This window comes from Theropithecus gelada, chromosome 6 (genome assembly GCF_003255815.1).
Source record: "Theropithecus gelada isolate Dixy chromosome 6, Tgel_1.0, whole genome shotgun sequence".
Taxonomy (NCBI): Eukaryota; Metazoa; Chordata; class Mammalia; order Primates; family Cercopithecidae; genus Theropithecus; species Theropithecus gelada.
The window spans coordinates 68,929,098-68,942,433 of NC_037673.1; the positions used below are offsets into that span (position 1 = coordinate 68,929,098).

General features: G+C 46.7%; 2 protein-coding genes across 3 annotated transcripts; one reads left to right on the top strand and one right to left on the bottom strand.

Moving 5' to 3' along the window:
* Window positions 1-456: 456 nt before the first annotated feature.
* On the bottom strand, window positions 457-3,999 carry FOXD1 (forkhead box D1). 2 transcript variants are annotated; one of them, XM_025388434.1, is made up of 2 exons: window positions 2,559-3,999; window positions 457-806 (listed from the first exon to the last, which is right to left on the bottom strand). In XM_025388434.1, exon 1 carries the CDS (start codon window positions 3,997-3,999, stop codon window positions 2,590-2,592), a length of 1,410 nt encoding a protein of 469 aa, XP_025244219.1. In that variant the 3' UTR covers window positions 457-806; window positions 2,559-2,589. The 2 variants fall into 2 exon arrangements, with proteins under 2 accessions (XP_025244219.1, XP_025244220.1); XM_025388435.1 differs by lacking the exon at window positions 457-806 and adding an exon at window positions 1,897-2,376 and having other exon boundaries at window positions 2,581-3,999.
* A 2,602-nt stretch (window positions 4,000-6,601) lies between these two features.
* On the top strand, window positions 6,602-9,041 carry LOC112625725 (translation initiation factor IF-2-like). The gene is made up of 2 exons (XM_025386939.1): window positions 6,602-7,721; window positions 8,870-9,041. The coding sequence occupies exon 1, from the start codon at window positions 6,762-6,764 to the stop codon at window positions 7,503-7,505; it is 744 nt and encodes a 247-aa protein (XP_025242724.1). The 5' UTR covers window positions 6,602-6,761; the 3' UTR covers window positions 7,506-7,721; window positions 8,870-9,041.
* The last annotated feature ends 4,295 nt before the right edge of the window (window positions 9,042-13,336 follow it).

Genomic DNA, 13,336 nt, shown 5'->3' on the forward strand with positions numbered 1-13,336 from the left:
TACTTCACCCGCCCGGTGGCCCTGCTTCCCCCAGTCTCATCCCCCTGGGAGCAGGCCCGCAGGGTCTACAAGGCCGAGAACTGAACCCCAAACGCAGAGGGTGGGGAGCTGAGCAGCAGGACGCAAAACTTTGAATCGAGGCGGCTTGGGTTTGCACGTTCCTTTAGCTCTGAGCTCACGCTGGTCTCCACCTGTTTAAAAACAGGCTTGCGGTCTCCGGTGGGGGCGCGTGAAGCGGGACCCCAACCCCGGGACCCGGAGCGAGGCCTGGATCGCCCTGTGCCTTCTTGCCATTCTCTTAAATGCACTGACACCCCTGGAGGTGGGGCCCGTTCTGGCACTTTTGAAGACGTGGGAATATGAACAAGAGACAAGATTAACCAGGATTCCCTGCTTTCAGGACATCCACGCATCGCGCAAAAAATCAAAAATACACACGGTTTTGTTCTTGGCTGTCTCTCTTCGTAACTATTTTCATATCTAAATTTCAGATGCGTGCGTTACAGAAGGCTACCAGGCGCGCCAGCAGTGTCTGTGCCGTTTGGATTCCGCCTGCCAACGCCTCTCCACCCGAGGCGGCGCGTGGAGTCCAGACGTTCTCGGATTCAATGACTCCTCTCTCTTAACCAGGCTAGAGTAAAAGTAACTTTTGTATATAAGACTTTGGTCTAACAGTATTTCAATTTCTATCTACAGATTTAGGGGTAAGTTTGAGGGTGAGAGAATTTAACCTCCTTCAAACATTTAACTGGGGGCGGGGGTGGGGGAGAGAACTTCATTTGAGCCCGCGAGAGTCCGTTTTCTCCCTAAAAAGAGACAGGGCGTCATGAATGAGCATCATTGCAAAATATTGACCCTATAGATTTCATTAACTTGGTAAGTTAAATCTGCGAATCTTCATATATATACCTGTCCAAACATTTTAAAGAAATTGAATAAACAGATTTAATCTCCGCTGCAAACACTAATGTTAGACATTTAAATTATGTGTTACATATACCTAGGTATTCTTTGGGGCACACAACATTGTAGTAATCAAAACTTGTATCTCACGTTTTTTTCAAAGAACTAGAAATTTCATGTAATAGTTAATAAAAGACATTAAAAACTGAAAAAGATAAACCTAAATCACCTAAATTCAATAAATATAATTAGTTCAATGAACACCTGATACATTTTCATTTATTCTTTAAAGCATCCCAAAGTTGAAGGTTTATCTTAAATACCCTATTCACTTAAGTCAGAATTTCAATAAATTGGCCTTTTAAGAGAAAAACCTCTTTATACAATTACTCGCATTCCTTCCATCTGCAACATAGTAGCTGTAAATACTGGCACTTTTAAATATAATTTATTTCTTATAAGCAAATATGTCCTTATTCAGGGCTTTAAAGCTCCTTAACTGATGGTCATCTCTACTAATTTTTCCTATTAGAATTTTAAAACTAGACTGCCTCTTTGCTTGTTTCACTTCCATTACAACCTATTATGTTGAGAGTTTCCGTAGATATAATATTGTCGTGAACGGAGTAGAAATTAAATGAGGAAGGAAGCTCAAAAATGAAATGCAAAGTTCCTATAAAATTATCTTTGGGTACCTGTGGTTTTAATTTTAACATACCTCAATGCGCTTTAAAATGGCATAGAATCAGATTTGAAAATGTACACAAAAGTAACTTATTTTATTTGAAGTCATTTAAAAGTAATTTCTGATCTCCTACCACGGTTTTCACTTAGGAGGTTCAAATGAAAAATCACGGCATGATGCTGTTGTTAAATTCTCTCAGAAAATATTTAAGTCTGTTCTATACCGAGTTCCTACTTACCCCATATAGAAACTTTAAGTAGAAAAGAAAAACTAAGAAGGGGACAACTGAAGCCAATTATTCTGGTGAATTTTCTTTGAAAATTAAGCATTTTTATTTCTGAAAAAGTGTAAAAATCTTACATTTAGAATAGTACAATAATAATTGCCAGTAAAATTTACAATACTCCTTGTAAAGAATATGCAGTAAGTACAAAAAAATTCCGCACGTCTGTTGATACAAAACACAGGTTGAAATAAGAAATGATAATTTTGACTTTTTTTCTTGTGTAAACATGTTAACCATTTTTTTCCTTTTCATGAAAAAGTACACCAGACAAGTGTCCTCAAAAAAGAATTGCTTCGTTGGTATTCTTCAAGACCTTTACTATTTTTGTATTATTCTTTTGAACATTATTTTTTAACGCCTGGACCTGAGAATCTCTACACCTCAAAAAGGCTTAGTTGTTTTTCATCTACCAAAAGTCAAGGGAGCCTCTAGTGCCTGGACAGGGCGGACCCCCTTCCCCGGCACCCTCTTCCTCCCCACTCCAGGTCGCGGGGGCTGTAGCATAGGACGGCTTTGCATAAATAGAGGGACCCGCAGAGCCGAAAAGCGCGCCCGAGCTGTTGACAGTTTCGTCCGAGAATTCGCAGCGGCGAAAATAGGCGCGCGAGGTCGAGAGGGGCCGCGCCGGGAGGAGCGAACAAAACACCGAACCACTGAGACGAGAAAAGGAGCCGGGATTCCTACCTTCTTCCTCGAGCGCGCTAACATAGCGTTATTAACAATTGGATATCCTAGCAGTAAAGTTCTCGACACTGGACAGGGCAGTCCCTGGGTGCAGAGTCCCCAGGGCGGCGGACGAGGAGACGGAGGAGGCGGCGGCGGCCGCGGCTGCCACGAGGGAGCGGGTGAGCGCGGCCGCCGGGCCCACGGCCGCCTGCGCTGCGCAGCCTCCTCCGCTGGATCCGGGCGCGGGCGGAGCAGCCACTGGCGAGGGCGAGGGCGAGGCCTGAGCCGCGGCGGCGGCCTGCGCGGCGGCAGCGGCAGCGGCGGCCGGGCCCAAGCTGCCCCCGATGATGCTCTCGATGGAGAAGGGCGAGCGCGCCAGCGCTGAGGCGCCCGGGCCGCCCGCCTTAGCCGCGGAGGCCGGCAGGGGGCCGGGCAGGGCGGCGCCGAGCGGGTGCGGCCGGTAGCCGAAGGCGGTCCGGGCCAGCTCGGCGGCCGCGCCATGCGGCGGCGGGGGCGGCGGGGGCGAGTGCGGGTGGAAGGCGGCGGCGGCTGCGGCGGCCGCGGCGGCAGCGAAGAGGGCCGAGGGCGGCGCGTAAGGCGGCAGCTGCAGGCCGTAGCCGCAGCCGTAGGGGCCGTAGCCGTAAGCATGCGGGGGCGGCGGCGGCGGCGCGGGCGGGAAGAGCGCGGCGGCTGCTGCCGGGTCGCCCGCGCCCCCTGCGGCTCCCGCGCCGCGCAGCAGTAGCGACTCGGCGGCCGCGGCGTTGGGTGGGAGTAGCGGCTGCCGCTTGAAGCGCTTCCTCCGGCGCAGGAAGCTGCCGTTGTCGAACATGTCGGCGGACTCCGGGTCCAGCGTCCAGTAGTTGCCTTTGCCTGGGTTGCCGGGCTCGCGGGGTATCTTGACGAAGCAGTCGTTGAGCGAGAGGTTGTGGCGGATGCTGTTCTGCCAGGCGGGGAACTTCTCTCGGTAGTAGGGGAAGCGGCCACTGATGAACTCGCAGATCTCGCTCAGCGTCAGCCGCTTCTTGGGGCTCTGCAGGATGGCCATAGTGATGAGCGCGATATACGAGTAGGGCGGCTTCACCAGCGGGTTCTTGGCGCCGCTACCCGCGCTCCCGCCGCCGCCGCCGCTGCCGCCGCCCGCGCCGCCGCCGCCCCCACTGGCTCCTGCCCCCGCCGCTGGGGCCGGGGCCGGGCCCGGGGGCGCCGGGGAGCCCCCAGCAGGCGGGGCCAGCAGGATGTCATCGTCGTCGTCCTCCTCCTCCAGATCCTCCAGCTCGTCCTCCCCGGCGTAGGAGCGCCGCCGCCGCCGCGCGGGGACAGCCAGCCGGGGCCCGCCACCGCCGCCCTCGTCGTCGTCCTCCTCTTCCTCGTCGTCTTCGTCCTCGCCCTCCCCCACCACGTCGATGTCTGTTTCCTCGGCGAGGCCGGAGGCATCGGACATCTCAGTGCTCAGGGTCATAGCTGTGGCGTGGCGGCGGCGGGGCGGCGCATGGGGGCGCCGGGCTCCGGGTTCCCTCTGCGCCCCAGCCCTGGTCCCGGGCGGCAGGCCCGGCCGGGGGGGCGCCACGCTGGGGGCGCTGTGACTGCGGCTGCCGGAGCTGCGCCGGGGCTGCTGGGTGGCGGCGGAGTCTCGCGCGCAGACTTTGTAACTCCTGCGCCGCCGCGGTAGCCGCGCGGATGCTGCGCTCACTGGGCTCCGCTCGCGTCCGTCCCGGGCAGAGCACTTGACCTTCTCCTCTCGGAGCAGCTTTTGCCCCGTCGGTTGAGGAGGGGGTGGCGGGGCCCGGGCGGGCGAATCCGAATGCCTGGCGCCCAAGAACGTGCGGGACGGGTGAGAGTCTAGGAACAGAGCTCGGCGAGGCCAGGGCTGAGTCCAGGAGAGGGCGGACCTTCCTCGGCTTATAGCAGAAGGGGGCCTGTCACATGGTGTGCACGTCAGAGCGCTGCCGAGGGAAGAAAGCCTAGGAAATCAGCCCTGTTCGGGAGAGAAAATTCACCCGTAGGAGGGAGGCAGCAGCTGAGAAGAGTTGGGAGGAGAGGGGACCTCACTATTTCCTGCCAAAGGGGCTAATGCCCGAATTACCTGGCGTTCTGCACCGAGGGCCACTGCACGAGTTAGACTTCCCAGCCTCCTCAATTAGTCCTCCTCCCTAACCTCAGCAGCCCACCCGCGACACTCTGGTTTGACCCCTCGACAGCCTGTAGAAGCCGTCCAGCCGGGGGATAACCACCCCACTGTCTGACGTGGTCCCTGGGGTACGCTCTGGGGTCTGTTGGGGGTGTCCAACTCCCCTAGATCGGGCGAGCGACTCCCCATTGGATCTGATGAGAAGCCCCCCAATTTAATCACGATAATAATTGTTTATTGACTCCTTAGCCCATTCTCTTAGGTTTTACTCCAAAGACGTTTATTTTCCATCTGTTAATAAAATTGCTCTGAGACTGGCGTTTTAGTCACTTCTCTGCAGTTGAATGCCCCAGAGACTTGACAGTTAAACTAAGCCACTCTAATGAGACGATCTGACAAGTGTCATGGGAATAAAGAACATAATAATTGAATTCGGAAAAGAAATAGAAAATTTTAGTGAAAACCCAAATACACGCACAAAAATTGCACCTAGAAACTACTGAAAAGTTCGACCAACCTGGCCAACATGGTGAAACACCGTCTCTACTAAAAATACAAAAAAAATTAGTTGGTGGCGCCTGTAATCCCGGCTACTCAGGAGGCCGAGGCTGAAGAATCGCTTGAACCTGGGATGCGGAGGTTGCACTGAACCGAAATCGAAATCGTGCCACTGCACTCCAGCCTGGGCAACAAGATCGAAACTCCGCCTCAAAAAAAAAAAGAAAAAAAGTTCGTTCATAATGGCTATGTAGTTCTCAGTAGGAGGAACATTCTAGTCAGCACTTTTCATAGTAATCTCAAAATACTTAAATTACGTAACGTATACATATTTCTACTGAGTCTTTTTAAATAGAGACTATAATGATAGATGACTTTAAGATAAACTTTAAAAAATGTGTTTTTGGAAAATCCTTAAATATTGTTAATACTTTCTGGTGAAATGAAGATTTTTTTAATGAGATTCAAGTTCCGCTCAATTCAGTTTTCAGGTGACAAGATAGTGGAAATAATTAAGATACGCTCTTTTAAATATATCTTTATCACCAACTCAAACGAGCTATTTTGGCTAGTGGGAAAATCCTAATAGTTTGTTGAATTCACATTCACTTATTTGTGCATTTCCTAAAATGCTTCTATTTCAAAGAGGAGATCTTGCCCCAAAAGTTTAACTTTCTGATTAAAATGATCTCTTGACAAGAACTAAATCAAACTTCGATGACGTTCTGTAGTAACAGCCATCAGCTGCCCTTGTGTATATCATTTTATCGACCAAGTACTTTTCACATTTTGAAACGTGTCATTACTACCTCTATCAATCACAGAGCCTCAAAAATAAACTGTTTCCCCATCTAAAGACCTCTATTAAAATCGAGTTTTTGTTGCTGAGGACTGCTACCACCAGTTACATTTACACATGACCCATAAAGACTATCATAGGTCTTTGAACAATCTATGAGAAAGCCTCGACGTTCTAAATTGTTTTTCATTGACTCTCGTTTGATATATGACTGAACCATTTAATTACTGTAATAGGCTGAGCATTAACCTGAGCCAACATTAATCAGCACTATTAATCAGGCATCACATTTCTTTGTTGATGCAGCCAGGAGTCCTTACCAAGGAGTTCACTTTTACATTGGAAAGTTTAAGTTTTGTAAGTACTCAGTCGATACCTAAATAAACACCATGACTTTCGCAGCACTGAGGGTTGGTGTGTGGCGAAGTTATTCAAAGATGAAACAGAGAGGAAGAATTTGTTCGCGGACCATTAATTACTTTAGGTGACCGGTTACAGCCATCATAACGCTCATGGCGCGGGAGATAGACTGCGTTCGTTTGTAACTTTGTCCGCAAGTTCCTCCCCCAAAGGGTTAAGAGGCTCTTCCCTGGAAACGTTTGCAAAATGTGGCGAATTATCTCCTGGCCACTCCGGGGAAAGTGTTAGGACTTACTGAAGGTCAGAGTGGAAGATCAGCCCAGAGGGACCGCTGCAGAGACGGAGAAGTGTCACTAAGATTTAGGCGAGCTTTACTGAAGCCCCACATTTGGATGTGACCACTTGTTTTGTTTGCTTAGTTAAGCTCCATGTTTGTATGCAACCTTTAGTTCCGACTTCGCGAAATTCCCCAAGCGCGGAAACCCAAGCGATTCACGTCTTGCGCGACCCCCTTGTCTCCCCCGTCGTCCCCCACCCCGGGCCTCCCTCCCTACAGCGCTCCCAGCATTCGGCCCCAGCTGGTAACTCTCCCCCGGCTCCCCGCCCCCAAGCTGATACAAGGGACCAAAACCTTTCCCAGCGGCGAGCCGGGGAAGCGACGCGGCGACCCCCGTCCCGCGCAACCCGCTCGCGTGGACACGGAAAGTGGCTGGGCGCGGGTCCCCGGTGGTGCCTGCGTGGGGCAGAGCTGCCCCCTGGCGGCGGAGCGACGACCTGCGGGCCCTCGCGCCCGGGCCGGGAACTCCCTGGGAGCTCGGCCAGCGCTGGGAACTCACCCAGCAGCCTGCGTTTCCCGAGTGTGGGCAGCCCGCTCCCGGGCGTCCCTGCCACAGGCTGCCGGCGGCCGGGACTGGGTGGGAGTAGAGGCAGGTCCTTGGACTGCAGGCTTCGGCTTTTTTCCCCCCGCAAGTGGTTTGGGCGCTCCAGGAGCCCCCGCGCGGGGGTCACGTGGATTACTTTCGGTGAGAACCGGCGAGGTTGCGCTACCCTGGGAAAGGCTCTCTGCCTCCGCCTTTTGTCCTTTGCCCCTGACGATGAGCGCCCCAGGCCCAGGGACCTCCTTCGGCGGATGAGGGCTGGCGGAGACCTGGAGGCTCAGACTTACCGGACAGGATCCTAGGCTATTCCTTGTGCATCCCAGAATTTTACCCATGAACGTGAATATGAACGTGTTTTCAACCCCGGCGGTTTCCCCGGCGCCTCGACCCTCCTTTGAAGAGTCATCCTAGAAGGCTGTATTGAGATACTGTTTGTGCCTGTCACTCTGAGCCCTGTAAACAGACAGAAGAAAACGCGAGTCCCTGGTCTGAGGGTGCTCCGTCCCGTGGGTAACCAGGTAGGTAGTTACTCTGCCCGATGATGAGGTCCTCCTGAGCGCCCCCACGAAAGGGAGGGATGCCGGGAGTCGCTGCTCTAGGGCCCATTCAGCCTTCGCTGTCCTTCCTCGGGGCTACAGGCATTTCCATTCCTGTTAAACTCAAGCGTCGGGGGGTCCAAACCTGGGCTCTGAGTTGTTTATTGCTTACTTGGCTAGTAGGGGGAGGGGCGAGTAGGGTTGTAAAATATACATAATTTACCATTTTAACGATTTTAAGTGTACGGTTTAGAGGCACTAAGTACATTCACATTGTTGTGCAACTATTACCACTACTCATTTCCAGAACTTTTCCATCATCCCAAACTGAAATTTTTTACCCATTAAAAAGTAACTCCCCATTTCCCCAACCATCCTTCTACACCCCCCAACCTTTCACCAGATCCTGGCAACCACTATTCTACTTTCTGTCTCTATGAATTTATCTACTCTAGGTACGTCATCTGAGTGGAATCATAATCACATTTGTCCCTTGTGTCTGGCTTTTTTCTCTTAGCATAATGTCTTTAAGGGTCATCCTTGTGGAAGCATGTATCAAAATATCTTCTTTTTACGGCTGAATATGTTCCATTGAATGTATATGCCCCATTTTGTTTATCCATCCATCCATCCATCCGTCCGTCCATCCATCCATCCATCCAGTGGTGGACATTTGGGTTGCTTCTCTTTTTCTGTTAGTTCTTGAACCTCCACTCACTGAGCTCTTTGTCTACTCTGCATGCAGTAGACACTGATAAAATGTTTGATATATTCATTTTCCTGTATCTTTTTCACCCCAGAAACCCTCAAAGGAAGCCCATTGTCCTAACAGAACACACACATTGGTGAAGTGAGGGGGAAGGTGTCTGCTGACAGAACAATGTAAGGGGGACTCGCCCTTCTGGATTTGAAACCTCAACTTGTTCACAATTTTGAAACTTTCAGATTCAGACTCTGCAGATCACCTTCAGTAAAAAGGCATGAGTCAAGACTCCTCCACAATTAGTTCTGGACAAAATTGTGATCATCCCCACTCCCACCCCATGCTTTTACATCCTTACTCCCCCTCCTTACCTGTCCCGCTCCTTGGGAGCCGCAAGATGATCTAAAATTTTTCTCTGGCTGTCTAGGGCACTCCACTACAGCATTCTCCTGTAGTGTAACATTACCTACCACTCATGCTGGTTCCCATGTGCCAAGCTAATTTCAACAACGGGTGAAGTGGACATCTCCATGTGATGACTGAGGAGATAGGTTCTGGATGTTGCTACTAAGCCTCATGGAGGCAGCCATGACAAAGCAGAGCCTTCCATCCTCCTGTTCCAGGTCGGTAGCCTCTCCTAAGGAAGGACTCCATTGGCCAGGCTCTTTCCACCCCCACCCTGCTTCTTCAAGCCAGCTCTTACTTGGTCTGGCAATAAGTCTGGGTAAGCTGCTATTGACTGACGATGTTTGGTGCCTTTCCCAAGAGTGGGTACATTTTAACCTGGGCATCCTCTTGATCCGCCTTAATCAAGGTTCCAGTGGTGGGTCTTTTATAGAGAGTGTGGTTGGGAGGTGAGATTCCTTTGTGAAGAAGATATTTTAGTGGTCTCTAGGTCCCACTAGGCAGCTTGTGCTTGCCTGACAATTCCTTAAACAAGCATTTCATGGCCTGAGCAGGACTCAGACATCCTCAATAATTCAGAAATGTCAGCAAAAGTCCAAATCTGTGTTTTATAACGCCAAAATTATATACATGGACTCAGGAATTTTCCTTACATTGTTAACCTGGACTGGTCCTCCCATCCTAACACACGCCCACAGACTTATTTAGCTCCTCATCTCAGTGGTTTGTAGTGGCATATGTTTAGATTTCGAACCCCAAAGTCAAAAGCTCATAAAGTATTTTTTATCATGAATTCAACTGAAAAATACACATATTTCCATTCCAGAGAGGACTCCTCGTGTTGGGGGCTACATTCAACACCAGACTCTCCAGAGTACATCTTTGCAGCTCTATAAACTTCTGGTATTTGTTCACATTGTCTAATAATTTCCCGGAAATAAACTTAGTATTTTTAGTTATAAGAAGAATTGAAAAATAATATTGCTGTTCTAGAAGAAGACATTTATTTATTTTGCATTTGTAGTTCACCCAGAGGTTGGCTGTGCAGACAAATCTCTCTGCTTGGGAAGGACAGGGCTCTCTAAAGTGATTCTAGGGATGCAGCTGTCTACAAGTCACGCTGAAAATGAAAAGTATGTTTATGAGGCCATGAGAAAGCCTTGTCATAAGCTGTAATTTCGTGTGTGTATTTAAAATGTGTTTGGTGACCAACCTTTTCTATAACACACATATGCACACACACACTCTTTATTGCCTGATGTCCAGGCTTAAACTGAGACTGAACTATCACCTCTCTGTTACGCATATGCAAACACACTGAAACCTCATTGTCTACAGTCAGTGTGGCACTTCACCTGATTCCACCATCTGACACCAGGCTGCAAGTCATAGGTTGCAGTAAAGTACATACACCCCTTTGCAGAGGGCATTCTCAATAGCTTCCACTAGAGGCACATGTGAGCACCTTTGCTAGAAAGCTTTGGTTGGCTAGCCTTCCAGAGCAGAAAAAACTGGGAACGGCCTGAACGCAAAATTTACAGAAAAGTAAATACAAACAATGAATGATCACTACTAATCAGAGACATGCAAAATAGGAAAGAGAAAACTCTGTCAAATTAGCAAATTACGTAAGGATGATGAACATGATGGTAGGAACTCAGTTACACACTCCTGTGGAACTGTAAAGTCATACAAATCGTTCAGCAAACAATTTGGCAAAACAGAGCTTGGATCTTAGTGTCCGTTCCCTTGAATCCATTCATTCTAGATTCTATTTTATGGAAATAACCAGAAATATGAGTAAATATTTATGTACAAACTGTTTGTTGCAGTTATTTAAGAAGCAAAATAAAAGAAACATTCTAAATGCTCGGGATTAAATATATTATTCTTATGTTGGAATATTTTGCAATCATTAAAGCAAGGTCTGTGAACAGTTTTAATAACATGAGAAAATCTTAAAGTTAAGAGAAAGGTTCAGATAAAAAATTACATACAGTATTTTCTCAATAATTTAATGTGCTAAACATGCAAATAGAAGGACTGGAAGAAAATACAATAAAATGTCAATTGGTTAACTCTGGGTGAAATTATGGGTGGTTTTTATTTTGTTATTTATATTGTATTTTTCTATGTTTTCCAAATTTTTCAGCCTGAGCAATTTCCAAAGTGCTGAGTTGAGACAGCTGAGGAGCACAATTAGTGTAAAAGAAAGACTACAGATGGAACAGGTCATGTCTTTTGAAGCATAATTATAGGAATAGACATCAAGAATTTAAAGCAAACATAATACATATATCAAAGAGGGAGGGGACTTATTAGTAACATTAAGCAAGAGAAAGAATTAATTGTTTTAAACCTAGTAGAAACATTAAGTATGAAGAAAGTAATAAAATAAAGGACGAATAGATGGAATAAATAGCAGAATGTAGCACAACAGTGTGACTATTGTCAATAATAATTAATTGTACATTTTAAAAATAACTAGAAGAGTATAATTGAATTGATAGTAACACAAAGGATAACAGCTTGAAGGGGTGGATACCTCATTCCCCATGATGGGATTATTATGCATTACCTGCCTACATCAAAACATCTCATATCCCCCATAAATATGTACACCTACTATGTACTCACAACAATTTTTTAAATTTCTTTAAAAAAAAAAACCCTCATCTGGAGCCACAACAATTTAATTTTTAAAAAACAAATATGAAGCAGAATAGATACAACTGAAGAATGGACTGGGTTTGAAGAGTTTGAGGAGCTCTCCCAAAAGCAGCAGGAAAAGAAAAATTCTGGCTCATGAAATCAATTTAGTGCATTTTGACCACAACTGAAAGAGAATAGAACAGAACAGAATGGGATGGGTTAGGACAGAAAACATCACTGCACAACACATAACAATGCTAAGAATAGTTTGTGAAAACTTTATTTCAGTTACTTTTATTTTTAAATTTTTATGTGTGTGTATGTATACTGAGTTTCTATGTAAAATGATCTCTTGGTTTGCTTGAGCCCAGAAGTTCGAGACCAGCCTGGGCAACATAGGAAGACCCTATCTGTACAAAAAATAATAATTAAAAATAAGTAAAATAATTTCTTAGTGTGGGTTACAATAAAAAAGTTTGAAAGCTCCTCTTTTATTTTATTTATTTTAGATTCAGTAGGTACATGTACAAGTTTGTTACATGAATATATCGCATGATACTGAGGTTTGTGCTTCTATTGAACCTATCGCCCAAATAGTGAACATAGTACTTAATAGGCGGTTTTTCAACCCTTGCCCTCTTCCCTAATTTTAGAGTCCCCAGTGTGTCTATTATTCCCATCTTTGTGTCTATGTGTATCCCATATTTAGCTCCCATTTATAAGTGAGAACATATAGTATTTGGTTTTCTGTTTCTGCATTAATTCATTTAAGATAATGGCCTTCAGCTGCATCCATGTTGCTGCAAAGACATGGTTTCATTCTTGTTTATGGCTGCATAGTATTCCATGGTATATATGCACCACATTTTCTTTATCCAGTCCACCGCTGATGGACACCTAAGTTGATTCCATGTCTCCTATGGTGAATAGTGCTGTGATAAATGTACAAGTGCAGGTGTCTTTCTGATGGAATGATTTCTTTTCCTTTGGATATATACCCAGTAATGAGATTGCTGGGCTGAATGGTAATTCTATTTTTAGTTCTTTGAGAAGTCTCCTAACTGCTTTCCACAGGAGTTGAACTAATTTACATTTCCACCAACAGTGTCTAAGTGTTCCTTTTTCTGTACAACTCTGCCACCATCTGTTTGTCCCCATTGCTTTCATATCCTCTCTCCATATTCCATAGGCCCTCATAGTGTCATTCCTACTCCATACGCCACTGCTGTGGTAATCAGTGTGCCATGGAACAACCTGGCCATGAAAATTTTGGAAAAGATGAGGTACATCAAGAAAGCAGTTGACTTTACTGCAACACTTTGAAATGTTTAGGTTTGTTTTGTACATTGTGACTCTTTCAGAGGACTATACATATGATGTAATATTTTCCAAATTTATTTTACTATGGGATACCAGTTTGGGAAATGGCATTCACTGAAATAATGTGATACAGACAGGGCGCAGTAGCTCTCGTCTGTAACCCCAGCACTTTGGGAGGCTGAGGCACGAGGATCACTTGAGCTTGAGCTCAGGAGTTCAAGGCCAGTCTGGGCAACATAGTGAAACCCCTGTCTCTTGAAAAAAAAAAAAAAATCCAAAAAGTTGCAGAGTTAACAGTGACTTTCTAATTTCCCAGATTTAAAATTCCTCTCATTCATTTACTTAACAAATACTTATTTTATTGAGTGTCTACTATGGGGCAAATACTGTTCTAGGAACTTGGGATACATCAGTAAACAAATGGACAAAAGTCTTTGCCCTCAAAAGCTTTACAGATTTAACAGAAGAAAGACCATAAGAAATAAGTAAACTGAATACCTTAATTAATTAATGATAT

Coding starts and splice junctions, on each gene's coding strand:
- FOXD1 (XM_025388434.1), bottom strand. CDS start 3,999: ATGACCCTGAGCACTGAGATGTCCGATGCCTCCGGCCTCGCCGAGGAA.
- LOC112625725 (XM_025386939.1), top strand. CDS start 6,762: ATGCAACCTTTAGTTCCGACTTCGCGAAATTCCCCAAGCGCGGAAACC.